General features: G+C 37.2%; 5 protein-coding genes across 6 annotated transcripts; 3 read left to right on the top strand and 2 right to left on the bottom strand.

Moving 5' to 3' along the window:
* The first annotated feature begins 1,629 nt into the window (after positions 1 to 1,629).
* Positions 1,630 to 7,586, top strand: LOC7456355 (BEL1-like homeodomain protein 7). The gene is made up of 5 exons (XM_024608694.2): positions 1,630 to 2,460; positions 3,375 to 4,323; positions 5,441 to 5,820; positions 5,937 to 5,997; positions 6,630 to 7,586. Exons 2-5 carry the CDS (start codon positions 3,439 to 3,441, stop codon positions 7,329 to 7,331), a joined length of 2,028 nt encoding a protein of 675 aa, XP_024464462.1. The 5' UTR covers positions 1,630 to 2,460; positions 3,375 to 3,438; the 3' UTR covers positions 7,332 to 7,586.
* A 900-nt stretch (positions 7,587 to 8,486) lies between these two features.
* LOC7456356 (protein CHROMATIN REMODELING 35) lies at positions 8,487 to 13,251 on the bottom strand. 2 transcript variants are annotated; one of them, XM_024608693.2, is made up of 7 exons: positions 13,094 to 13,251; positions 12,903 to 12,964; positions 12,397 to 12,827; positions 11,649 to 11,831; positions 10,784 to 10,942; positions 8,923 to 10,676; positions 8,487 to 8,838 (listed from the first exon to the last, which is right to left on the bottom strand). In XM_024608693.2, exons 2-7 carry the CDS (start codon positions 12,949 to 12,951, stop codon positions 8,835 to 8,837), a joined length of 2,580 nt encoding a protein of 859 aa, XP_024464461.2. In that variant the 5' UTR covers positions 12,952 to 12,964; positions 13,094 to 13,251; the 3' UTR covers positions 8,487 to 8,834. The 2 variants fall into 2 exon arrangements, with proteins under 2 accessions (XP_024464461.2, XP_002313774.3); XM_002313738.4 differs by having other exon boundaries at positions 12,903 to 12,958.
* A 1,726-nt stretch (positions 13,252 to 14,977) lies between these two features.
* LOC7464008 (bifunctional phosphatase IMPL2, chloroplastic) lies at positions 14,978 to 17,961 on the top strand. The gene is made up of 9 exons (XM_002312992.4): positions 14,978 to 15,479; positions 15,556 to 15,634; positions 15,830 to 15,924; positions 16,020 to 16,069; positions 16,193 to 16,317; positions 16,469 to 16,535; positions 17,007 to 17,096; positions 17,480 to 17,591; positions 17,730 to 17,961. The coding sequence occupies exons 1-9, from the start codon at positions 15,149 to 15,151 to the stop codon at positions 17,798 to 17,800; spliced, it is 1,020 nt and encodes a 339-aa protein (XP_002313028.2). The 5' UTR covers positions 14,978 to 15,148; the 3' UTR covers positions 17,801 to 17,961.
* Positions 17,962 to 18,060: 99 nt separating this feature from the next.
* LOC7456357 (26S proteasome regulatory subunit S10B homolog B) lies at positions 18,061 to 22,019 on the bottom strand. The gene is made up of 10 exons (XM_002313739.4): positions 21,481 to 22,019; positions 20,594 to 20,713; positions 20,149 to 20,285; positions 19,895 to 20,056; positions 19,722 to 19,808; positions 19,526 to 19,612; positions 19,302 to 19,439; positions 18,993 to 19,184; positions 18,816 to 18,914; positions 18,061 to 18,529 (listed from the first exon to the last, which is right to left on the bottom strand). The coding sequence occupies exons 1-10, from the start codon at positions 21,581 to 21,583 to the stop codon at positions 18,455 to 18,457; spliced, it is 1,200 nt and encodes a 399-aa protein (XP_002313775.2). The 5' UTR covers positions 21,584 to 22,019; the 3' UTR covers positions 18,061 to 18,454.
* A 645-nt stretch (positions 22,020 to 22,664) lies between these two features.
* LOC7464009 (probable receptor-like protein kinase At4g39110) lies at positions 22,665 to 25,788 on the top strand. The gene has a single exon (XM_024608840.2). The coding sequence runs from the start codon at positions 22,849 to 22,851 to the stop codon at positions 25,429 to 25,431; it is 2,583 nt and encodes an 860-aa protein (XP_024464608.2). The 5' UTR covers positions 22,665 to 22,848; the 3' UTR covers positions 25,432 to 25,788.
* The last annotated feature ends 228 nt before the right edge of the window (positions 25,789 to 26,016 follow it).

The raw sequence follows: 26,016 nt of genomic DNA, 5'->3' as shown, positions 1-26,016 counted from the left end.
CTATTTTGAAAAGAATGTTGCATTATAATCTCAAATACACCTAAATTGTGTTTGTTTTTACGTTCAAAAAGTGCTTTTAAAATTTTATTAGTATATTTTTTTAATTTTTTATAATATCGTTTTGATATGCTGACGTAAAAAATAATTTTTAAATAATAATAATAAAATATTATTTTGATATATTTTCAAGCAAAAAAACACTTTAAAAAACAACTATTATCTTAATTCCAGACACTATCTTAGTATTTCATCACAACATAATATTTTTTTAAACAAATTAATGCTAGCCTTCACCGATAAGGTTTCACGTATACACGTGTATGTATTTGATATTATGATGCATGATATTTTTTAAAAGTGTTTTTTATTTGAAAATATATTAAAATATTTTCTTATTATTGTTGATATTAACACATCAACACTATAAAAAAATAATAAAAAATATTAATTTAATAATTTTTTAAAGCTAAGAACACTATTATAAAAAAATAGGTTCAACAATAATTTTGAAAAAAAATTGATTTTTTTAATTTTATTTTACTTTAATTAATTTTTTTATTTCAAAATTATTTTACTTTATTTTAATATTAAACAAAAATATACTTAATAAAACAAAATTTACCACGATGTTAAACAGGCTGTGAGTGAAAATTTATGGTGCAAGTCACTTGTCTCCCTGAAGATCAATTAATTATACGCGTGTTATTTTGAGGTTTATAGCTGGTTACAGCTAGAATCCAGTGTAGGTGGGAATTGTGGATAGGAGATTATACATCCCTCTTCTACGTAATTGAAATATTTATATTTTTTTATTGGACATTACTAATATTTTACGTGAGCATTTTATTAGATATTAAACGGAGGCTCCCTCGTTACAGAGAAAGAGTATGTTTGGCAGTGTAATAATGGTTACTTTTCAAATAATTTTTTGTATTGAAATGCATGATAATAATATTTTTTTATTTTTTAAAAATTATTTTTGACATCAGCACATCAAAACGATTCAAAACGTATTAAATTTTAGCAAAAAAAAAAAAATTTAAATTTTGTGGGAACGCGGTTTCAACCGCGTTCCCAAACACTACCGAAATATCATGAAGCCGGAATTTTAAAGGGTATAGTTAAATTGATTAAGTTTTAGATTTGTTTTTAAAAAATTATTAATTTAAATTTTACAAATCTCAGGACAACTGGAAACTTACAATAAAAAAATCTAAATATTTTAATTATGTAAAAGAAGATATATGAGATTAGTTGAGATATGCGCAAACTGATTCAGATATCTATATTAATAATAATAAAAAAATCATGAAGCGGGGTTGCAAAAATTCTTTAAATTGAAAGAACTAACTGGTAATTAATCACAAATCGTCATTCTTTTATTACTAGCTATAGCAACATACTGGATTCACAAGCAAATGTTATTTTATTATTTAATTTTTTTCCAATCCTTAATTATATATTATCATGGTAAATAATAGAAAAACACAAATTGAGGGGGAAGAAGTAGAATACATGAAAAAACAGGGTCCAATACAAAATCTACAACACTTGCTAGAGCAAAAGGACAAAGATAGTGATATGGGCACCTAATGGTGCTCCTCTCAAATTTAAAATCTAAAATAAATAAAATATAGAATAGAATAAAAACCAACGAAAAAAGAAAGAAAGAATATGTTTGTATGGTGGATATTGCAGCATAACCAGACCTGCCATGCTCAAGGACGAGAGAGACAGCCAGCTTGAAAACTACTAGAGAGAGAGAGAGTAGCTAGAAGGAGAGAAATGGTCGTATTGTTTTTCTGAAGGGGGTTTAAGAGAGGGTTTTAGGTCTACCAACTGGTTGTTAGGGATTGAACTCCTTAACCAAATCCTCAATCTTCAACAGCCAAACAAAGAGATCTCAAGAATTCACAACAACAACATCAACAAGAGATAGAATTAGAAGCAACATCAGCCACAACAAGAACAAGAAGTCAAGCACCAACTACTACTTCTTCTTGCACAACTGAATTATCAAGCAAAGAAAGAACCCTAAAGCCAAAGAAACAAGAAAAAGATACACACCTTGAAAGCTATCATTTCTTTTCAGAGAGAGGCAGAGAGATGCTCACGTGGGGTTTTAATGGAATGATTGGTAGAAAGAATATATGATAAGAGAAAAAAGATAGAAAAAAGAGAGAAAATTCATTGCTGTTTCTGCTCTCAATTATTATTACCACTTTCTTTTAGAGGAAAAAAATAAAATAAAAAAAGCTGAAGCTTTTCTTCTCCTGGGATGTATGTGTATGTATTATGCGAACATACATAGGATTATTTAATGAAAAGTGAAGGGTTGTGTTGTCGTCGTCGTCGTCGTTTTGTTGTATTGGGATCATCAGATTTGTGTATCAGCAGATCAAGTTCTGTCTTCGAGATTTTCTGTTCCCTAAAACACCCACAAGTGTTACTGGTTTCCAGGTAATTTTTTATTGCTTGTTGATTTCTTGGACCTTTTTTTTTCATCTCTTCTTGTTCTTAATCTTTACTAGTATTTTATTATTATTTCTCTTTCATGTGTGTCCCTGTCTTCTATCTTTTTTGTTCCTGGAGATAGAGGAGATGATGACGGTGGTGATTATGTGATTGTAATTTGTGGACTTTTTTTTTATAAAAAAAATTATTGGATATTTATTGGGATTTCAAGTGTGATGGTTTTGTCTTGCTTCGTGCTTTGGATCATGTTCTTACTTTCCTTTTTGCTTGATAGGCATCATAACTTTTGGTTTTAAACAACTCACTTAGGGTTTATTTAAATGGAAGTAACCTTTGAAAAATTTCAGTTTTTGTTCTTCTTAGCTTGTGCTTCAGGGGGATTCTTGGATTTAGGTTATGGATTTTGTTGCTGCTTTAATACCTCCACATGCTAAGATTGGTTCAAAAAAGCTCTTTTTTAATCATTTCGGCACTGGAAATCACTAAATGCTAATGTTACATCAATATTTTTATCCTTTTGAAACTGTCAAACCACTTAAAAAGCCTTGGTTTTTTGCATACAAGGATCTTTTGGTGTTTGATTCTTCTGTTCGTTGAGTCCAAATTACCTGTATTGTTCACCGTTGATTCACTTAACTAAGAGCTTGTAAGCTTGCCTTTCAGCTCTTGATGGTGAATCACTACGGGCTTCACTTCAGCTTATTGTGTATTCTTTCAGTGGTTTATTTCTTTTCCTTAATATTTTTTTTGAGCTTTTTCTCAAGTATGGGTGTGAGATTTAAATATAAACACAGAGTTTCGAGTTACAACTACAATACTGAGAGTGGTTAGCACCCTCCAGGTAATGAAGTATACTTACAGTTGATGTAATGGAAGTTCTTTCTCTATGTTCATTTCAGTTCCCTGAGCGGTATGTGATTGGGCTTGCATAACCAGGCAGGAAAGTCTCAAAGTTTAAATACAATGGCTACCTATTACACTAGTTCGAATAATCAAAGAGACGCAGCTGCAATGGTATATCTGCCTGGTTCATATCCAGAAGCACCGGTTCTTCATGGCAATATGATGATGTACATGAATTCTGGATCATACTCGGATAATTTGGCTGGGAATTCTCACCATCAAAACAACTGTATTGAATTTCAGTCCGTGGAGAATTCTGCAAACCCACAACAACAAGAAATCCTGTCAAATCTGGGTGGATCACGAATAGGGGAGCATGATTTTGGTGCATGGAGGGATGGTAGAAATGAGATGCTAGTCATGCAGTCAGTGAGCGGTGCTTCCAGCATTCTTCACGGTGCGCAGAGTTTGCAGGGCCAGGGTTTATCTCTTAGTCTTGGCACTCAAATCCCTTCTGGAACGCAAATGCCTTCTATTCCTTACCGGAATACCAATCCAGGACTCACTTCATTCTTGAGTCCGAATTTTTCCATTTCGGGGGAGGGTGGTGGCAGGAATGGCTCTTCCAGAGATGAGCAGTCGAGAAATATTGAATATTTGACGCCTGTTTTTTCTGGAGGCAATCACGATGTGAATAAAGGTGATTTGTCCCCCTATGGAATGAATAGCGTTGGAAGAACGATTCCCAATTCCAAGTACCTGAAGGCAGCACAACAACTACTTGATGAAGTTGTCAATGTTCAAAAAGCTCTAAAGCAGCCTGATAAAGAGAAAAACCAGACCACAAGTGAACATGGACTGAACCGTGCAAAAGAGGGTGATAGTGGATCAAAGAATGGGGCTTCAAACCCTCAAGAATCCACCAACTCTCCAAGTGAGCTTTCGCATGCTGAAAGACAAGAATTGCAGAACAAGTTGACAAAACTTTTATCCATGCTAGACGAGGTAACACCAAAATATTATTGTTTCCCTAAGCCTCATCCTGAATTAGTCATTTTCTTTCTTGTACTTGTCCAGGACCTTGACTAATCACTATGATTTTTTTGGTAATGCTTGTCCTAATCTTTCTCTACAATCATATCTTTACTTGTGTCAGCGAACTTGGGGACCTTGTTTGGCTATATAACCTGTTATTTGCTAATGTGAGGAAGGGAAACTAATGGTAACTGAAGCAATGATTCTGCAGTTGCCTCTGGGATTCCTAAGAATAATATAGTACAGTAACACTCTGGTTTGATAGTTAGGAGTTTTCACTCGGGAACAATCTTTGCTTTGATAATTGCGGGTTCCATCCAGATGCTTAGATTTATTTCATTGTTCATGCTACAGTATAATCTTCAATGTGTCAATGAGCAGTTATTTTCAGGAAAATCATAGTGTTATTACTTTTGCACTTTACTCTTGTGGATACACCTCAAGTAGAGTTGGTAAGAAGTTTTGCTGAGCTTCAGAACTGATGTTTCTGAAGAGCCTGGGGTTCTCTCATGGTGATGATTATTGTTCACAATATTTTATCACATCACCAATCAAGTCTGCACTAATGCCTTGTGTTTGACATAAAATTTTCTACTTCTTCCAGGAACTTATGGGACTGGTGAATGTGCTGCAAGACACTACTATTCTTTAGATTTTAGTTAGCATTCAAGAGAACCATATTTGGTAGATATCCCAACCTTATATGCTGCCAAACCATGCTTGCCTAACTGCACCTTTCTACACTGTATATAATCGCAGCATCACCTTAGGAAGTTGTTGCGTTGGAGATGTCAAGCTACAATCTAGTTTTACAGACTACCTGAATTGTTGTGCGATAGACTTAGACGGATCCATTCATGTTGTATCTTTTTTACTCATCTTTATATTGTTATTTTATGGTAGCAAGTTCAAGCATTGGGATCAGTCACTTCATTTAACTGAACTTATGCGACGCTTATTGCACATGCATGTAAATGATTTCATTGTCAGTCTATCTGATTAATGTGCAAACCCAGCCTGTGATTATATGCAAACAATTAAACCAACTTCCTTTTCCTAGAGGTCTAATTATGATCTTTTGTCACAGGTTGATAGACGATACAAACAATATTACCATCAGATGCAAATTGTGGTGTCTTCATTTGATGTGATAGCAGGATGTGGAGCAGCTAAACCATACATAGCACTCGCGCTCCAGACTATTTCACAACACTTTCGGTGCTTGCGTGATGCAATAACTGGCCAAATTCGTGCAACCCGTAATAACCTCGGGGAACAAGAAACCTCAGAAAATAGTAAAGGAGTTGGAATATCACGACTTCGGTATGTGGACCAGCAGCTTAGGCAACATAGGGCTCTCCAGCAACTTGGTATGATGAAACAGCATGCGTGGAGGCCACAAAGGGGTCTGCCTGAAAGCTCTGTTTCAATTCTTCGTGCTTGGCTGTTTGAGCATTTTCTCCATCCGTAAATCCTCTCACCGTAGTAGTATTTTCTGTTTTTTCACGGATTCACACCTTTGTTGTTCTTGTAAAGAACTTTCTGCTTCAACTATAGTTAATTGTCTTTTTATTGTTCACCAGTTATCCAAAGGATTCTGATAAGATCATGCTGGCAAGGCAGACAGGCTTGACTAGAAGTCAGGTAAACACTAACTAAAACTTGTTTTTCATCTAGTGATTAGTCTGCAGTCAGACTGGAAGAGTTCTTATCATAAGAGAGCTGACATACATCGTCTCTCTGTAAAAAACAAACTAGAGTCAAAATAGATGTCGTCCTTTTGGCAGCATTTTGGATTCTGCATTTTAAGTGTTGCTTAAACATAAAGGATTTGGGTGGAAAATTGGGCGATGTTGAGAAAGAGCGGGACTTAATACTGTGAAGGTGGATAACCAAGTGAAAAACAGCATATACTCGCATTGTTAGATTTGAAAGTAAATAGAGCATTTACTGTTGTCTCTGTTAGAAAAGGTATGAACCAGTTTTGCATGCATGCATGCATAACGGGGGACTTCAAGCAACAGTCTGGTGGGGAAGATTTTGAGTTGCCAACAAATTGTTGGGGAATTGTTCCTCTCTATACTCTTTCCAATATAAGCTATATCTCTATAGTTGTTAATTACTGACATTGTTATCAGAGTTGGTGAATATGCTAAAACCTGGATTTAAAACCTCTTGTGGGTCAAACCTTGCCTTCAATCAATATGTGCCACACTTTTCTTGACAATGTCATGATAAGACCAAGCATATCTTGACACTTCTGTTGCCCTGCTCAGGTATCAAACTGGTTCATTAATGCACGAGTGCGTCTCTGGAAGCCCATGGTTGAAGAGATGTACAAGGAAGAGCTTGGTGATGCAGAGATGGACTCTAATTCGTCTTCTGAAAATGCAGCCAAAGCAACAAAAGGTGACATGGGGACCTCTGAAGAAAAGGGGGAAGAATTCCAACAAAGTGCTAGTTCCACAGCCACTGGAAGATGCAGTGGAGGACAATTGATGGATTCCAAGTCTGACCATGTTTCTGAGGTAGAAATGGCAGGAACAACTGCGAGAAGCAACTTCCATAATGGCACACGTGGTGAGACTTTTACCGAGTATGGATTACTAAAGTTGAGGGAGGACCAAAGGCCTAGTATGGAGGACTGTAGTCTCTTCTCTGATGCCATGGCTCACTCTGAGGGGGGTGGTGATAGGTTTATGGCAGCAGCTGCTGCTGCTTACCAAATGTCAGAGGTGAGGAGGTTTGGAAATGGAAGTGGGGTATCTCTTACATTAGGATTGCAGCACTGCGAGGGTGGTAGCCTTCCAATGTCGGGTACAACACATCATGGTTTTGTTTCCGTGAGAGGGGATGATGATATCTACAATGCAGCATCTTCGGTGGGGGCTGGCCCCACAGATTTTGAATGCTTAAATCCAGGGAACCGGCAACACAGATTCAGTTCCTCCCATGTATTTCATGATTTCGTTGCTTGAAACAATTGATCGAGGAATTTACACGGGAATATGAGATTACTTATGAAACAGTAGCTCCCAAACTTTTGTTGTTCCAGTAGGAACATTCATCTCACTTTCATATGGTTAAAGGAAGGTTGTGTATAAAACAGAGTTGTTGTAGTATACCATAAGAATTGGTTGGCAGGTTAGCATAATGTAAAGAAGTGACATCTTTGGTATTGGAAAAGAAAGTTCCGGTTTGAAATAAAGAGTTGGGAATGGCTCGTTCTTTGATTTTGGTGGTGAACTACAACCGAGAATAAATCTCTGAAATTATTCCATATTTTGGAAACGTTATTAAAACTAGCAGGTACACAACCACAAGCCAAGCTGCACTTTCCTAGAACACTTCATCACGCTCGTTCACATCAACCGTCTTTGCTTCAAACCACATTTTTGAAATCAACTCCGTTCTGCATCTGGTTAAGTAGTCTTGTTCCTCTGGGTGAATCTGCAGGCTATCAATCTATAAACATTATAAACTTTCATCTTTTGACCTTGCCGGAATGCACGCCCTATTGCTTGACGGGTTACTGAGGGGTTGAGACGGGCATCCAATATTATAATTCGGGATGCACCAACCAAGGATATCCCTTCTCCGCATGCTTTAATTGATCTGAAGAAGATCTTAGCATCTGGGGAGCCATTAAAGTGCTCCACGAACCTCTCTCCCTTTTCTCTGCATTTGAGTCACCTGTAATCGTAAAAGGCTCCTTTCCAGGACTACAGCTCTTTCTTTTTGCTGACAATCTCTCCAGATGGCCTTCTTGTGTGTATGTGAATAGTGATATGATTTGCCCAAAAGTTAATGACACTTGTATTCAGTGTACCGTTGCACCTGTCCATCTATCCAAAATTACATGAGCTCACTGGTACAAGCAACCACCCAAGATGGTTATAATCCTGGAATATGATGTTCTGTTTAATTTGGTTCCGCTCCCTTGCCCGGTTGCCCCTAGGCTTGGTGAACAAGAAAACCATATTTCCGCTAAATGAGTTCAAGGAACATAAATCTACAAGAAGGGGGAAATAAAATGGAGGAACTCCATGACATTTCTGTCAGCAGCTCAACAAAGGCTTAACCAGACCGATGCACTCACACAAGAAGGCCATCGCCTGGCGTAAGAACACAGATTACTAAAGACGAACAAATTCATATTTGTCAAGCATTCATGCTGCCATGGTTCCCTGTACTTACAACCACATAGACGGGAAAACCATGACAAAAAACTGACGAATATTTACAAAGGTTAAAATTCTGGAGGTATGCCGCAGGTTCTTTCACTTGAAGATTTAAAAGAAGTTGGGTATAAAAAGTCAAAAATGACAACTGAGCATCTGTTGTCAATCTTGCTTGCAACATCCAAAATGCCTTCCATTGCTTTATGTCCACGAACCAGGAAAGAATGTACAGTTTCTGGGTCAGAGAAGTCAGAATTTATTTCAGCCTACACCAGCGCTTCAGCCCTGTCAACCCAGGTCCTACCTGAAACATATGCAGGAGAAATCTAAGGAGAAACAATGGATATTTGAATATGGGAAATCAACAAAAGTACTATTGTGCACTAACCTTTTATACAGAAGCCTTACATCATCCCTCACCAGCAAACTTTCCAAGAAGCAATCTCCACTGTCATCCAACTCAACAGTCTCCACCTCAAAATCCTGGTAACCACAGTATTCATTCCACTCGAACCACATTTTAGCAATGGCTTCCTTCCTGAAGCAAGTAGTATGATCCTCCTCTTCTGGTGAATCAGCAGCAACCAGCCTATATGCATACACTTTCTTTGTTTGCCCAGGTCGGAATGCACGTCCTATTGCCTGGCGAGTTACTGAAGGGTTAAGATGAACATCTAAGATGATTATGCGAGAAGCCCCCACCAATGATATCCCTTCTCCGCATGCCTTAATAGATCCGAAGAAAACTTTAGCATCTATGGAATTGTTGAAACGGTCCATGGACCACTCACGATGATCAGAACTTGATTCACCTGAGATCACAAAGATATCTTTTCCCAGAATCCAGCCCTTTACTTTCATCACAAGTCTTTCTAAGAACTTCAATGGTGTGAGGTACTGGCTGAAAACCAGGAGCTTCTCCCCAGCTGACTCGCATAAGCTTAATATATTGAGAAAGAATTTCGCCTTGGCTCCATCTCTCACATCTAATGTCTCTAACAAGTTATCCATCATATCATCAGTTACAGCAGAATTCTCAGAGAAGGAGTGCAACTTTGGGTGTAGATAAACAGCACTCCCAACAGAACTTCTCTTGAACTTCCCTGCAAACTTCTTCAACTTCTGCACTTCGTGCTTCTGTTTGGAACTGAGATTCAGCACTACAGTAAAATCAACTAGTCCTGGAAGCTCATCCAGGAAATCTCCTTTATAATAATGAAGAACCTTGCTAGTCATCTCACGCAGATCTCGTATAACAGTCACCTTCCTTTTAAAATCTTGGTCTTTCTGCATGGTGTGCTCTACCAGATCATAGAAAGCTGCATCGGCACCTGCTTTGAATTGCTTCCTTGCACCTGGAATGTTTACTTTACTCAAGATGCGCTTGACAATACCTCGGGAAGTATCCATCCTCAGAAACTTAGGACGAACTAGATTCAATACATTGAACACTTCCTTGACATGATTTTGGTAGAGGGTTCCAGAAAGCACAACTTTACGAGGCGTCTGCACTTTGGCTAGAGATTGCAACACATCTGTATTCTCATTCCTCGGAGTGTGCCCTTCGTCCAAAATTAGAATTGAAGGTCTCCTTAACAATATCTCCTGGCAAGTTACTGACACCTGGTTCTTCCCATCATCACAGACTATAGAGGAGAACTGTTTGTACCCTAAGAAAAGGATACTCTTATGCTCCAACCACTGTTTTAAGACCTCCAATTGCTGATGCCTACTGTCTGCTTTAACAGAGTAAAAATCATAAAGTGGAATATCCTCAATCTGCCATATCTGAAACTCCTTTTTCCATGTAGACAATATTCCTTTTGGAAGCACCACTAATGGTTTTGCATGAGGATATTTGGCTAGGAAACTTTGCATGAAACTGATAATCATAAATGTCTTGCCGGATCCAGGAGCATGGGCCAAGATGCACCCCCCTGGATTATCTGCCACCAAATTATTGCGAAGAAAATTGAAACCTTCCACTTGATGAGGTTTCATCTGCTTCATGTGCCTTGGATGAGCAGGGATGTCAGTTAGCGTCAAATCTTCTTCAAACAAATCAACTCCAACCATCCCATTTGAATCTCTGTCCTTGGCATTGCGGGATTCAGACATGTACGTCCTTGTATTCCTTTTGACCTGGATTCAAAGAAATATATATATATATAACTTCAAAATGATTCCATACCAGTACAATTAGCTAAAACAACAAATGGCCAAAGCAGAAGAAACTGAAGTAAGTTTACCTTATTAAACTGGATCTCAATTATGGTATCAATTGCTTTCTCAATAACCCCACATATGCGACAAACATAACCAATATCATCCTTCAAGACAAAAGAGTGGTCGCAATAATCTTCATCTTCTTCCATGTTTTCATCAGGTTGAGGATTTTCAACAACATCCTGTCAGAATCAGCAGAAATTCATAATAAACAATAAAAAGGAAAGGCTTTAAACCAAAAATAGGGTTTTTCTCATTCTTTCAGAATACTAGACTCAAATGCTGGATCTTAAACAAGCAATCTGAGCAAAAATATCAAAAGTCATTCATGATCCCTCAGCTAAGGAATGCGCTCAAAGAGCACAAGCAAAACATATACTGGAATAATAAACACAGCTTCCTAAAATTTGATCACTTTCATTTCACCACTGGATGTCAAGTAATGATAGTCTCTTGTAGCACAAATAAATAGCTACTGATATTTTTGTTTCTTTCATGACTAGTTATTCTGCTTGCTTTCTTAGGACAAATCAAGTTCCTTTTTCTTCTCCTTGATAAATAACAAATTCAAAAGACTCCAAAAGAAATGTGAGGAAACCTTGGTTACAAGTCAGGCACAGAAATGTGCCAAAAATTAACAAAAATAAAAATTTCAAAATAAGACAGAGGTCCAGGAAATCAAAGCCTTCAAAACCAATCACCAAATAATGAGTCCACAAAACCTATCTTCTTGAAGGGAAAAAAAAATTATTCAACCGAAAACTTCACCAGCATTTGTTGCACCCACCAGTCAAAGCAAAATTGAGACCATATCAGACATTAAGGCAGTTTTTGTCAACTAATTTTTCTTCAAATTTTTATACATATTTCTAGAATATATATATATACCTTGGAAGATTCCAGTGCGAATGACATCTCTTTCCAAATATCTCCTAGGCCATCATCTTCAATCCCTGTATCAACTTCATCCTCCTCTACACCAACATAAACACCTTTATCTTTTGTGATGTCAGGTTCACCAGTAAGACTTACTACCTCTCCATGAATTCTTCTCTCGGCATGGTCACTAAACTGAAGAAATAACAATTGACATAAGACAGAAATGGCATTGGAACAAGCAATTGTACTCGTATGAAATTCTGAAAACGAAAATAAAGGTGCTACTCAAAATAGACAAAGAATTGAACTTAGAATCAGCTTTCCAGAGTCTAAACTGGTAAAGTGTGAGAAACCAACACAGAAACAAAACTAACACGGCAAAAACCGAACAAAAAAAATTCATAAATAGAAATCATCCTGTAACATCATTGGACGACAGTGTATCACTGAAAAAGCATGCAGGCAACACAATGTGGTTTAAACTGTGTCAATAGTTGCATAACTCCTCTGCGATAAGCTAAGTATTCATTTTTCAACCCTCTCCCTCTCCTGAACCTTTTCACGTAAAAAAGAAAAAAACCATATTATATGCATGTACAGCACTCATAGCTATGGTTTGACACCCATGTAATAAAAGTCATAGCAAATTGTTACATGTACAATCGCTAACAGCACATCTTTTAAACCACATATATTAGCAACTTTTGCATTTTCAAACACACATGACTCCAGAACCACCGAGATGATCGAAACTTACCATAAGGTCAGTAAGAAATTGCCCCTCGGGCTTCGGCAAAACAATCCCCTGAAAATGCCCAGCCATCCTATTCTCATTACTCTCTACTTCGTCATCGGAATCAATAACCACAACCGGCATTCTTCCCGCAGCAACATTTCCACCACCACCCTCATCATCATCACCATCATCCAAATCAATCACATTACACTTTTCCTCACTGAAACTCATCCCTCGACCACGTGACTCATTCGCAAGCTCAGGATACATAACCAAAAAGGTATGTATCATTTGAGCTTTCCGATTAAAAAGTGATCGTATATCGTCCGTAACACTTCCATATCTCCCACTATCTAACCGGTCAAGCAAACCATGAATTGCAAATGGATCAGAGTAATCCGTTACCTTTTCTTTCATCTGTTTCATCCTCTTATTTCCATTAAAACGCGACTCTGTTAGCAAAAAAAAATCACAAAAATTATGAAAAAAAATCACAAAAATAAATAAAGAGAGGGAGGGAGACGTACCGTTTGGAGCTGCGCGTTTTAGAGGCAAAATGTTCAGTGGAGTTTCCATTAGAGAGCTGAAATTGAGAAGAAAACACAAAACGACATAAAATTAATTCACGAAACGACGGTGGTTTAAACCCTACATAGGACTGATAAAGAGAACGCAATGAATGAAAGAAAACCCTGGAGTAAGAAATTAAGAAACTAACCGCTGGGTTTTAGCTTTGATTAGTTAAATGCAAACTAAATATCTGCAGCTAATTAATCATGGGCCTGGAGAAGAAGGGAGGACTGATGGGGTTTTCCTTTTTCCTTTTTTCTTTTTTTGTGGGAGAGTGGAGTTTCTAATTTTATTTTACAGTTAGGGTTATTACTTATTAGTAAACTTTTATACTCAATTTTTTTTTGACAATCTATAAAACATTGATTTAAACCCAGCATGTTATGGTGAGTTAATATCTATGACGGGTCATGTTTTAACAAAAAAATAATAATTATTATAATTTAATTTATATAATCTAGATAAAAACTTGAGTTAAGTCGATTAATTTAGAAAAAACCAATCAAAATTTATTAATTTTTTTAAATGGTATTATTTTTATTTTTTTTATAAAATAAAAAAATTAAATTGAATTTTGAATAAATCTACTTATCTAAAATTTGAAATTTTTTTTGAGTTGATGTTCGAGTTGATTTTAAAACTGATGTTATAAATAAAAAGAGAGAAATATTAAATATCTTTTTTGGTTGGAGATAAGATAATGAAATGATAAATAAGATTATAAATATATATTCGTTGAAAAAAATAAAGTTAAATATTGTTTTAAAAGAAAAAGGTTAAGACAGTAGAGTTAACGCCAAAAAAAATTATAAAAAGTATTTATTTATCCTCCATGCCCTTCAATTCAGAGTATTGATGAAAATAGGTAACCATGTATAGTTTATATATATATATATATATTAAATGATATAATAATAAATATTATACATACATCACTGTATATACGAGAAAAATATTCTCACGAAAATATATTTTTTAATCTTCTCTTTTTATATCTATATTTTTCTGCAAAGTAAAAATTAATAATTACTCCTACATCACTGTGGATTTTTCTCGTATATCCAGTGCATCCCATTGAATGCTTACTCTTCCAGTATCTGGTATTTTGGAAATATGTTTTTGTGATCATTTGATTACTGATAGGAATTTGGTTTTTAATCTCTCGGATGAAGAGAAAAATCTAGGGTTTCACGTTTTTTTACATGGGCTTATTTACCGTGATGAAATTGAGATTTTTCTACTGCTTGTATCTTAAAATAAATAGCACTACTTGTTGCAGAATGGATAATATTGTTCAAGCAACTTTTTTCGAGCTTCTAATTTAGTTATGAATTCATACTGTATTGTTTTATTTTTTATTTGAGATTTATGAGTATAAATATTAATTCAACTAGTTCTATCTATTTTTATTAAGTGTTATACACATATATATATATATATATAAATCATTCCCTGTCCTTTTTTCTAATTTTTAAAATTATAATATCAGCATAACCTATTTTTTTTTTTTTTAGTTTAACATGGGTGTCTGGGCCAGCTTGCGCGTACCTCGACTAATCCCACGGGCCCTGAAGTTAACGACCATGTAAGCCTTCAGTGACCATCATATGAGCAACCACAAGGCTCGAACCTGAGACCACAGAGGAAGCAAACCTCTTGGTCCCAAGCTCTTACCACTGGGCCACCACCACAACCTATTCTAGTTACATGTGATGTGATTATAATGCTTATCGATCAAATTATTCTTGTTCACATGGGAAAATGGAAATAATTTTTGAGCTTTGTGATTGTTTGAAAGTGTAATAATTATTATTTTTTAAAGTATTTTTTTTAAATATATTAAAATAATATTTATTATTTTTTAAAAATTATTTTTGATACCAGATACCAAACAATTAAAAAATTAAAAAAAATTAAAATTTGTCCAACTTATTAATCATGAGATAAGTTACCACCTTGTAAACCGGGTTTAATAATATGAGATAAATTAAGAATTTTTATTTTAAAAGCCCATGAAGACAACCTAGCTGTGGTGAATTTGAAGTCCCTTGTCACTTGTCAGCACTAGCTAGCTTCCACTCGAACTGAAAAACCTCAAAAAAGCAAAAAACAGTCCCACTCCATTCACAAGCAAATCACAACATAAGTCACCACTGTTCTTCTTCTATCAGAGTTTTCCCGCCTATATAAATCCACACTCGCAATGCTTTCTCATCGATTACAATTCCATCTCCTCTCTCAAAATCCCAAAAAAGCCTTTACCTTTTCCCCTCCTTCTCGCTCCAATCCTCACTCTTTCCTTCACTTCTCGCCAAACACAACCAATCTCTCCTTTCCTGGACTAAAAATCAAAACCCACTTGAATTCCGCCATGACTTCGAATTCTAATCAATCCAACCCTCTCCAATTAGACCTCACTGAAGCAGACATTGATGGCTTCTCTGATGTAGCCAACAAGCTTGCTGATGCCTCTGGTGAAGTGATTAGAAAGTATTTTAGAAAGAAATTTGAAATTCTTGACAAAGAGGATTTGAGTAAGTAATTCATTTTCATCTTTTGACTAAATTTGAGATATTTCAGTGTTTTGGTGTTTAATTAATTTTGTTACAGGTCCTGTTACTATAGCTGATAAAGCAGCGGAGGAAGCTATGATTTCAATTATACTAGAGAATTTTCCTTCTCATGCAATGTGAGTTTAATTGAATGCATACTGTTGCTATATTTATTTTTCTTGTAGAAGTTTTTGTTTGTCACTGCGTAAAGTAAAGAAGAGAAACGAAATGCTGATGGGTTATTGTTAAATAGGGAACTTGTTGCTCTTGTGAGATGTGATGGTTAATGTTTTTGAACCTGCATTATTGGTTTCTTGCTGTTTTAATTCTAGTTTCGGGGAGGAGAATGGGTGGAGGTGTAAAGAGGAGTTTTCAGATTTCGTTTGGGTTTTGGATCCGATAGATGGGACCAAGAGTTTTATTACTGGTATGCCTCTTACTACTGTTCCTGTAATGTTAATGCAGTCAGTGTTGAGCTTTGAAATTTTTTAACTTGTAATTTGATCTGTTTGATCATTTTAGGTAAACCTTTGTTTGGTACACTCATTGCTTTGCTATATAAGGGTAAACCGGTAAGAATTGCATTCTGTTGTTTGCCAGTATAAAAGAGAAATGGTTTCATTTAGTGCTAATAAGCTTGTTACAATGTGTGTGAAGTGAATATTCTTCTTAAAATGCTGAAAATGTCCTTGCAGATTCTTGGCATAATTGATCAGCCTGTACTAAGGGAACGATGGATTGGCTTAAATGGAAGGAGAACGACATTGAATGGAGAGGAAATATCTACACGGGCTTGTGCCAAACTGTCACAAGCATATTTGTATGTTCTCTCATATTGTTATCCTATTCTAAGATAAACAGTGTAGAACTTGTGATTTCAATAAAGTAATTGCATCTCTTGTGACATAGTTAACTCTCCATATTCATATCATGCGAGTAGCTTATAGCTGTCAACTCCTTTCTTTATGCAGGTATACCACTAGCCCACATCTGTTCAGTGGGGATGCTGTAGAAGCTTTTGCTCGTGTTAGAAGCAAGGTTTGTGTGATCTGTTCAAGATAAAGAGGTTTACCTGATACGGTTTAATGCCATTACAATGCCAACAGAAATGGAATAGAAACAAGTAATAAATGAACAATGTGATCTCTTTAAAATGATAAGATTTGAACTACAAATCTGCCTCAATCACGCAACTATGGTATTATTTCACAATATCATTAGAGATGACAATATCAATTCATGTCTGATGCTGGGAAATTTCCTTACTTCTCTTTCTTTTCGTCTTCCTTGTTCTCTGTTTCATGGTATATTTTTCTGGCACCAGTATGTAAGTTAGGGATTTTATCGACTTGCATCACTTGATAGATTATGTAAAGACTTGTCAATTTGCAACTGATATTTGTCCGTGGACCTCACCTCAATGTTTTCTGAGTGAACAATTGAATTGCACTTTTTCTTGAGTGTTTTGATCCCTTTCTCCCTCTTGTTTCATGTTCTTGTTGTTTGCAGGTGAAAGTGCCATTATATGGCTGTGACTGTTATGCTTATGCTCTTTTGGCTTCTGGATATGTAGACCTCGTTATCGAGTCTGGTCTCAAGGTAACTTGTGCTTCTATCTACAATGTTGATCGAACTGATGTATCCTTGACGTGTGTAACTCTGCACTATGGAAGATAAGGGACTGTTTCTAGCACTTCAAATTGCTGTAATTAGAACAAGTCTTTTTTACTTCAAATTTGGTGGCTAGCCTTTTCCAAGAAATGAATAGTTCAAAAGAAATGGAGTTTTTAGCATCGTGCGATGAATTCTGTAGACGTAAAAGGGCCTTGCATTTGCATTTTTGTGCCTCTTTTGAAGTGCTTGCCTAATTTTTTCCAACAGTAAAACAAACCCTGTTGCTTTCATTCTCATACCCCATAAAGCTCTTGCTGAACAAACTTTATTGTCAATATATAATTCAATCATATTGCTCTTGTTATCAGCCCTACGATTTCCTTGCCCTGATACCTGTGATAGAGGGAGCTGGAGGCATTATAACAGACTGGAAAGGACACCACCTCTTCTGGGAGGCTTCTCCAGATTCTCGTGCAACAAGTATTCTAGTTTATATCAAGTTCTCTTTATTCTGATTTACCTTTATTTGCGACACACGATTCATCTTATCCATGTTAGAGTTTGAACTTAGCCTTGAAAGCAGGCATCATGCTGGTCCTCACCTCTTTCATTTTTCAGGTTTCAATGTAGTGGCGGCTGGAGATAAACAAATTCACCAACAAGCTCTAGATGCATTACAATGGCATTGAAAATTTGCACCCGATTCTTACCTCCAATGTAACAATGTCTGCTCTTGTGGTTCAAATATTTACTATTTTAGAAACAGACCCCCTTGGGGAGCTAATTCGACTAGTACAAGTGAACTAGTTTTATTTACATCTCATCAATAATAAATCTACTTTTCTGTTTATCTGAGTAATTGATCAATCAATTTGTGTTCATGTCAAACCTCCTCGACACATTAGTTATAAAGACTTATTGAAAGTAGAGTGAAAGCATAACAGTGCTATTCAGGGTAAATTGAGATGCTTGAATTGCTCACCAGTTGATTGGCAGAGGGATATAACGATCAAATATAAGCATTTCAGTTGAGTAGAAAATGATTCAACTAAACCGGGAAAAAAAAACAGCTATATAAATTAAATGTAAACGCTGCAATTCGCTTACTAGCGCATTACAGTCAACAAGTGACAGCTCCAAAAGAACAACGTTGCTTGCCAAGACTGAAACCATAATAGAATGGCATATCTCCTTGCTGACACAATATTGTTTTTGTGAAATAGACAAGCAGCGATTCCACTGACAGGAACAACAAATGGTACAAGATCTGAACTCCTCCATTTCATTCAGGGTCTGAGTTGCCTGACATGCTATCGGAAAAATCAAGCATGATAAACAGGGTTTCAATCCTTTCCAAAGTCAGCATTGTAGTGAGCACTAGATTCAAGCTTCTTGGCCTCATTTAATTTCCGGACAGCCTGAAATGGCAGAAAGCCATAACATGTCAAACCATACAAATATACACAACGAGAGAAAATGTCTAGATGTCCATTGTCACGATAAGATGACTTGAAAATAAAGGGTTTTCAATTTTCATTGCTTGCACAGCAGAAATGTGGTCTATTTTGCTAATGATTCTGGTAGTAAATGGGCAGGAAAAAAGAATAGCTCTCTCAAAGAAAACAAAACTGTCTGACAAGTAAAGGATTGAAGAGTTCATAAGCAAACAGACCTAACATGCATAAAAATTTCTGAAAATCTTACCTTCATGAAATCCTCATGGATGACGTAATCACGTTCTGCACGGATTGCAGACATCCCAGCTTCAGTGCAAACATTTCTAAGATCAGCACCATTGAACCCCTGCAACAGAGACACTTGATTTAATAGTCTGGTAAAAGATACTAACAATTTGTACAGATAGAAGCATCTAGGGCTCACCTCAGCAAGCTTCACAACCGCTTCATAGTCAATATCACCATGTTTGGCAATTCCAGCAGCATGGATTTTAAGGATTTCCATTCTTGACTGCTCATTTGGCAATGGAATTTCAATCTTCCTGTCTAGACGGCCTGGTCGAAGAAGTGCAGGGTCCAGAACATCAGGTCTGTTTGTTGCCATAATCATTTTAACCTGGAAACACAACTCAGAGTCAACAAGTTTCTAGTAAAACAAGTACTCCATGTCAAAACTAGTCATACATACAAATTGAGGTATAGGATTGGTTGGATGAAAACAAAATTAAGCTACCTTCCCAAGCTGGTCAAATCCATCAAGCTGATTAAGCAACTCCATGAGTGTTCTTTGGATTTCACGGTCTGCACTTGTTCCCTCACTGAATCGACGTCCACCAATGGCATCAATCTCATCCATAAATATAATACATGGCTGGCAAGCAGAAAACACTTATTAAGTTATGATTAATAAATCTTGTCACCGAAGGGAAAATATTCTATAATAATTTGAGCTCTTACTTGATGATCACGTGCGTACCCAAACATCTCTCTAATCAATCTTGCACTTTCACCAATATATTTATCAATAATGGCACTCGACACAACCTAAATCCACAAGTAAAAATCAGATTTCTTGTTTAACACACATACATGAGTGTGCAATCACTAGGGCATTTTGAAGCTGATATTCAAATTGTAAACAGCAATTTCTAACCTTCAAAAAGTTGGCATCTATGTTGCTTGCTATGGCTCTAGCTAATAATGTCTTTCCTGTTCCAGGAGGTCCATAAAGAAGAACACCCTGCAAAATGTTGAATTTCAGTGTCTCCCTAAGTATTTTCAATTTTCCAGGCCAACAGATGAAGCAGCATAAAATAGTGTTATTACCTTGGGAGGCTTGATTCCCACCCTCAAAAAGAGCTCTGGATTCATGAGAGGCAGTTCTATAGATTCTCTAAGCTCTCGAATCTGATCTGAGAGCCCTCCCACAGCAGAGTAGCTAACATTACCAGGATCCTCATGAAGCATGTTATATACAACTGGATCAACCTGTAAAACAAAAATTCCACAACAGTTTAGGGCACAAACACTGGTTGAACAACTAATAATCTCATCCAATAGTTTATAGCATCAATACTTACCTCACGAGGAAGAGCTCGCATGATTGTGAGAGTAGTCATATCAAGAACAACTCGGGTTCCAGCTGTTAGTTTTTCTTTGTCCACTTTACTACGACAACCAACCACATACCTAGGTCCGCTGCTTGCTTTAGCTATCACTAAGCAGCACAGCAATGTTTATTAGTTCCCCAATCTATCATATACCTAACTGCCAATAGACAGCATTCAAGAACAGGACAACAAAAAAAAAATATAAAATATAACGTCATGATAAAGAAGCTATTAATAACAGCAGGCTGCTGAAGCGAAATATGAATATAGTTTTAAATATATAAAAATTGATATATTTAAGCTGCACTCTGTGAATGAAAGAGAAAAAGAAAGTGCACGGCTTAATGTTGTTTAGAATGAACAAAACCCAACAGTCTCCCAATTACTTTTTATGTGGAAAAATAGAGATTATTACAGCGTTCATTGTCGAGTGGCCTGAGAACTTCACCAATGATTTGTCCAACACTCTGAAGGGACTTCAAATCATCTTCAGTTTTAGCAAATTCCTTCTTGGCAGCCCGCAAATTCTCTCTCACTGAATCCATCCAATTACAAAACATGTCAGTTCCTAACACGACAGACAAAAGCAATTGCACAAGACTCCAAGGACAAAACAATATTTACCGAAAATATAAACATAGGAAATTTGTCTACCAAAAAAACAAACTTCTAACTTCTAAGTATTAATTTCCTTCCCTTACATTTTATCCCCAAAATGGTATCTTTGTTAACAAGACCACCGGATTGGAAAAATAAAACAAAGAATTGGTATTCCCTCTTCCTTTAATGTGATTTAACTAATAAGTAGTGAACATTTACATCTCAAACCCAAACAAACCTCAGTCCATTTTCCTAGTAATTCAACTTAATCCAGTCATTTAATCTACCAACCAGAAACCATGTCAAATTCACTAGTTGAGCTAGAACAAAAACATCGCAGCATTTCATTCAGTCATGTTTAGCTTGAACAAAACCCACACTCAATCTCCTAAAGTTACATTACTAAACACAAACTAACAAAACCGAACATCAAGCCACTTCGAACTTTTATCTTCAAGCATCCTAATCTAAATTCCCAAAAATATAATGAATAATAACAGGAAGAAATCTAACCTTTGGAATCGCCACACAAAACCCAGAAACAAAACTCAATTACAAACTTAAACCCTAGCTCATGATCCAAAAATCTGCTCAATTTCTTTAAAATAAAAAATTCAAGATTAACAAAAAAAACTCTCTTTTTTTCTGAAAAAGAAATCCCTAAATCTGCTAGAATTAAAATCAGGGTTTTGTTGCGGTGACCTGTACGGACTCGGGATTCGAGCTCTTTATGGTTCAGTAGCTTCTTGCGGTACTCGGCGATCGCTGTACGGCGTCGAGCCGCCTCCTCTACTTCGCTCGACATTCTTTGTTTTCTTTTCCTGTTTGAATCACAGAGAGACTGAGGTTTGCCTTTCTTTCATAAATTAGCTCTCACTTGATTTTCAAGAAGAAAAGCTAAAGCAATAGACTTCTTTGTTTCTTCTCCATTTTATTTATAGGTAAAGCCTAGCCTTCTAATTATTAATATAATCTTAATTAGGTCCTTTAACCGTAAATTTTCTTTTTTAGAGGGGCGGGGATCCTCATGTTTGTTTTAATACCATGGATAAGCATTTACGGATAAAATCATAATTATTGAAATCAAAAGTCTGGTGGGTTGATAGGGGGAATTCATGAAGTCTAACCCGAGCTGGATTTTAATTTTAACAAAAAAAGAAGAAGAAAATGCCCTGACTAAACACAACTGATTCTCAAGAAAAAGAATAAGAACTTCCTCATGTGAATAGAATGCGTAGGCCAAGAAAACTCAAAGGCTTCCTTCCTACTTTCTTTAAGCTGGAAACCATGTAGCTACACTGATTGGGCAACCAAGAAAAAGGGCATTTTACTGTATTATTTGAGGGTTGCTAATTGACATTCCCTTAATTCTATCTTCCGATTGGTTTTAATTGGATTCCTTTTGCCATCTTTCTAAGATCTTGCTATGGCAATTCATTACCGCACAGTCCGCTGAGGACGTGCCTTCCTTTTGCCATCTTTCTAAGATCTTGCTATGGCAATTCATTACCGCACAGTCCGCTGAGGACGTGCCCCAAGTGAGTTTCATTGCTTATCTCGATCTCTCGCTCCCAGCCAAACTAGTCTAAAAGGGATTTCTTTTTTTTAAAAAAAGAATGAATCAACATCGTTGTGATAAAAAAAATAATTGACTCGAGTGGACCTGCTAAGTTGCAAGTTACTGGTGTCTGAAGGCAGTACCAGCAGAATTAAACCTATGGTTTCCAAAACAGAATTGTATAAAAATTTTGAAATGTAGAGAGGAAGAGAGGCAAGAATGGAGTTTGACCATTTCAGATAAGATTAGCTATTTATGATCATTGTGTTACAAAAATAGGAGGTAAAACCAACTAATTTTTGCAATACAAAAATCTCCTCACCATAAACATTGCCCCAATATTGGCAAAGCAAAGGCCATCTCACCTGTCAATTCTTCCCCTCCACTTATAATCAAGAAAAAGAAGAAGAAATGAAGTTAACCAACCCCATAACAGGGGGATTGAAAACCTTCCTTTTTGATATCCTTCTTTCTGTCTAACTCTAACCATCCCACCCTCACCCACAGGAGGGATGGAGATGGAAAAAAAGAGATTAAAAGCATCAAAAAATAATCTTTTTCTACCTTCCTTATTGTCGACACCTATGGCTATCCTCCTTGTTCTCCTCTTACCCTTGCTTTCTTGGCCCAGCATTGTATCCGCGGGTGGCGTTACCTTCAAGCCAGCTGATGAGTTTCTCATCAGCTGTGGAGCCAGGAGCCTGGCTTCTGTTCCTGATGGAAGACTCTTCAAGACCGACCATGAGGCCCAAGGATACTTGCAAACCAAGCAAGATATCTTAGTATCTGTTCCATCGGCAGACGTTCCTTCTCCTATATATCTGTCTGCGAGGATTTTCAAAGAGGATGCCACTTACGCATTTACATTGAAGAGTGCAGGATGGCATTGGGTGCGCCTGCATTTCTTTCCAATCAAAAACACGGAATTCGATCTGCGAACTGCAACATTCTCTGTCAACACAGATAAGTATGCCCTCCTGCACAACTTCAATATAAATAACAATACTGAAGCTGTACTGAAGGAGTATCTAATTAATATGACCGATCCAAACTTTTCCATCCAATTTAAACCTCTGAAGAATTCGGCTGCTTTCATCAATGCCATTGAGGTTGTTTCAGCTCCTGACATTTTGATATCTGATCAAGCCACCAACCTTTTCCCAGTTAACGATTTTGCTGGTTTGAACGACTTTGGATACGAAGTAGTGTACAGGCTTAACATGGGGGGGCCTTTGATTACCTCAGAAAACGACACACTTTCGAGGAGATGGGTACCTGATAAGCCATACCTTAAGCACGAAGCCTTGGCAAAAAGTGCATCTGTCCCTACTTCCTCCATCAAATACGGTCCAGGAACCTCACCACTTATTGCGCCAGCAACAGTTTATGCATCTGCTAAGCAAATGGCTGATTCAGAAACAAGGATTCAAAATTTCAACATAACATGGAATTTTGTGGCTGATGCAACATTCAGCTACGTAGTTCGGCTGCATTTTTGTGACATTGTGAGTAAAACCCTCAATGATCTCTACTTTAATGTCTATCTTAATGGCAAAAAGGCTATTTCTGGTTTGGATTTGTCATCCATCGAAGACGAATTGGCAGTCCCGTATTTCAAAGACATTGTGGTGGATGCTTCCTTGATGTCTAATGGACTCGCAGTCGAGGTTGGTCCGATGGATGACGAAACTGGTACGAGAAATGCTATTCTGAATGGCTTGGAGGTTTTCAAAATGAGCAGTAAAGTTAACAGTTTGGATGGAGTGTTCGGGGTTGATGGTGAGGTGCTTGAGAAACACAAGGTAGTTACTTACGTAGGGTTCGGGTTGATGTTTGGTGCATTTATAGGCCTTGGTGCAATGGTGTTGAAGTGGCACAAGAGACCCCAAGATTGGCAAAAGAGGAATAGCTTTTCTTCTTGGTTGCTTCCAGTCCATGCTGGTGACCATAGCTTCATGACAAGCAAAACCTCAATGGGATCTCACAAGACCAACTTTTACTCGTCAACTCTTGGTCTAGGTCGGTTTTTCTCTTTGTCAGAGTTGCAGGAGGCTACCAATAACTTCGATTCAAGTGCAATAATTGGTGTTGGTGGTTTTGGCAATGTCTATCTTGGAACGATTGATGATGGCACCAAAGTTGCTGTCAAAAGAGGTAACCCACAATCTGAACAGGGAATCACAGAGTTCCAGACAGAAATTCAGATGTTGTCAAAGCTCAGGCATAGGCATTTGGTGTCATTGATTGGCTACTGCGACGAGAACGATGAAATGATCCTGGTTTATGAATACATGTCCAATGGACCTTACAGGGACCACCTCTATGGAAAGAATTTGCCTCCATTGTCATGGAAGAAAAGGCTGGAGATCTCTATTGGAGCTGCTCGCGGACTGCACTACTTGCATACGGGAACTGCACAAGGTATCATTCACCGTGATGTGAAGACCACAAACATTTTGCTCGATGATTCCTTTGTTGCCAAGGTTGCTGATTTTGGGCTGTCCAAAGATGCACCTATGGGGCAGGGTCATGTAAGTACTGCAGTGAAGGGAAGCTTTGGGTACTTGGACCCTGAGTACTTCAGGAGGCAGCAACTGACTGATAAATCTGACGTATACTCGTTTGGCGTGGTGCTGCTTGAAGTATTGTGTGCGAGGCCCGCCCTTAACCCTCAACTTCCAAGAGAGCAAGTTAACTTGGCTGAATGGGCGATGCAATGGAAGAGGAAGGGGTTGATTGAAAAGATCATCGACCCTCTTCTTGTCGGTACCATCAATCCTGAATCATTGAAGAAGTATGCTGAGGCTGCAGAGAAGTGCTTGGCTGAGCATGGTGTTGACAGGCCAACTATGGGAGATGTGCTGTGGAACTTGGAGTATGCTTTGCAGCTCCAAGAATCTTTCTCTAAGGGTAAAGATGAGGATGAAAGTAAAATAGCAGCCGCTGTAGCTGACTCCCCTGCTGTTGTAGCTACTCCTGGTGCTATTTCCACCTCTGTCGCAGAAGACAACAAAAGCCCTGCTGAAGTTCAGGTCATTGATGAACATTCAGGAACTGCAATGTTTGCTCAATTTTCTGGGCTAAACGGCAGGTAAATTGTATAAATTCCGTGTTGGAATCGATCAGTCACCAAGAACAGAAGAGTTTGAGCATCTCATGGAATATCTTAAACTTCGGAGCATCAATGGTGGCTTTTGCTCTTGCTTCAGAATGAGAACTTGATGGGCTAGCATCACTCTTATAATAGCATGTCATGATGTATGTTGCAAGTTTCCTATCTAGAGACTCTATTTATCTTCTTTCCTGTGTGTAGTATTTGAGTCTGAGTTTATACAAGCTGTAAGAAAAATGAACTGATTAATGTACTGGTATTGATAGATGTATACCTGCAGTAGTATTATGCCTACATCCTTCAACCCCTACTATATGACATGATGGGAATTTTGGACTAACTGTCTCGGCAGAATCTGTAGTGGATTTTCAAGAATCGCTTCTGGCTGAGTTTATATCCTTGCTTGAATCTATGTTTGCCAGAAAACACAAGGCGGTTCCTGGTTAGAGCATTTAGTCCAAGAGAAACTGTAGAACAACTTAAAGGTTGTAGCCAAGCTTCCATTCGAGGCAAAAAGTATAATAGCTCGGAAACTTGTTGCTGAAAATTTTGCTTAAGAATTAGCTTT

This window comes from Populus trichocarpa, chromosome 9 (genome assembly GCF_000002775.5).
Source record: "Populus trichocarpa isolate Nisqually-1 chromosome 9, P.trichocarpa_v4.1, whole genome shotgun sequence".
In the NCBI taxonomy this organism is placed as follows: domain Eukaryota; kingdom Viridiplantae; phylum Streptophyta; class Magnoliopsida; order Malpighiales; family Salicaceae; genus Populus; species Populus trichocarpa.
The sequence above is the reverse complement of the archived record's forward strand: the minus strand, read 5'-3'. Positions and strand labels throughout refer to the sequence as shown.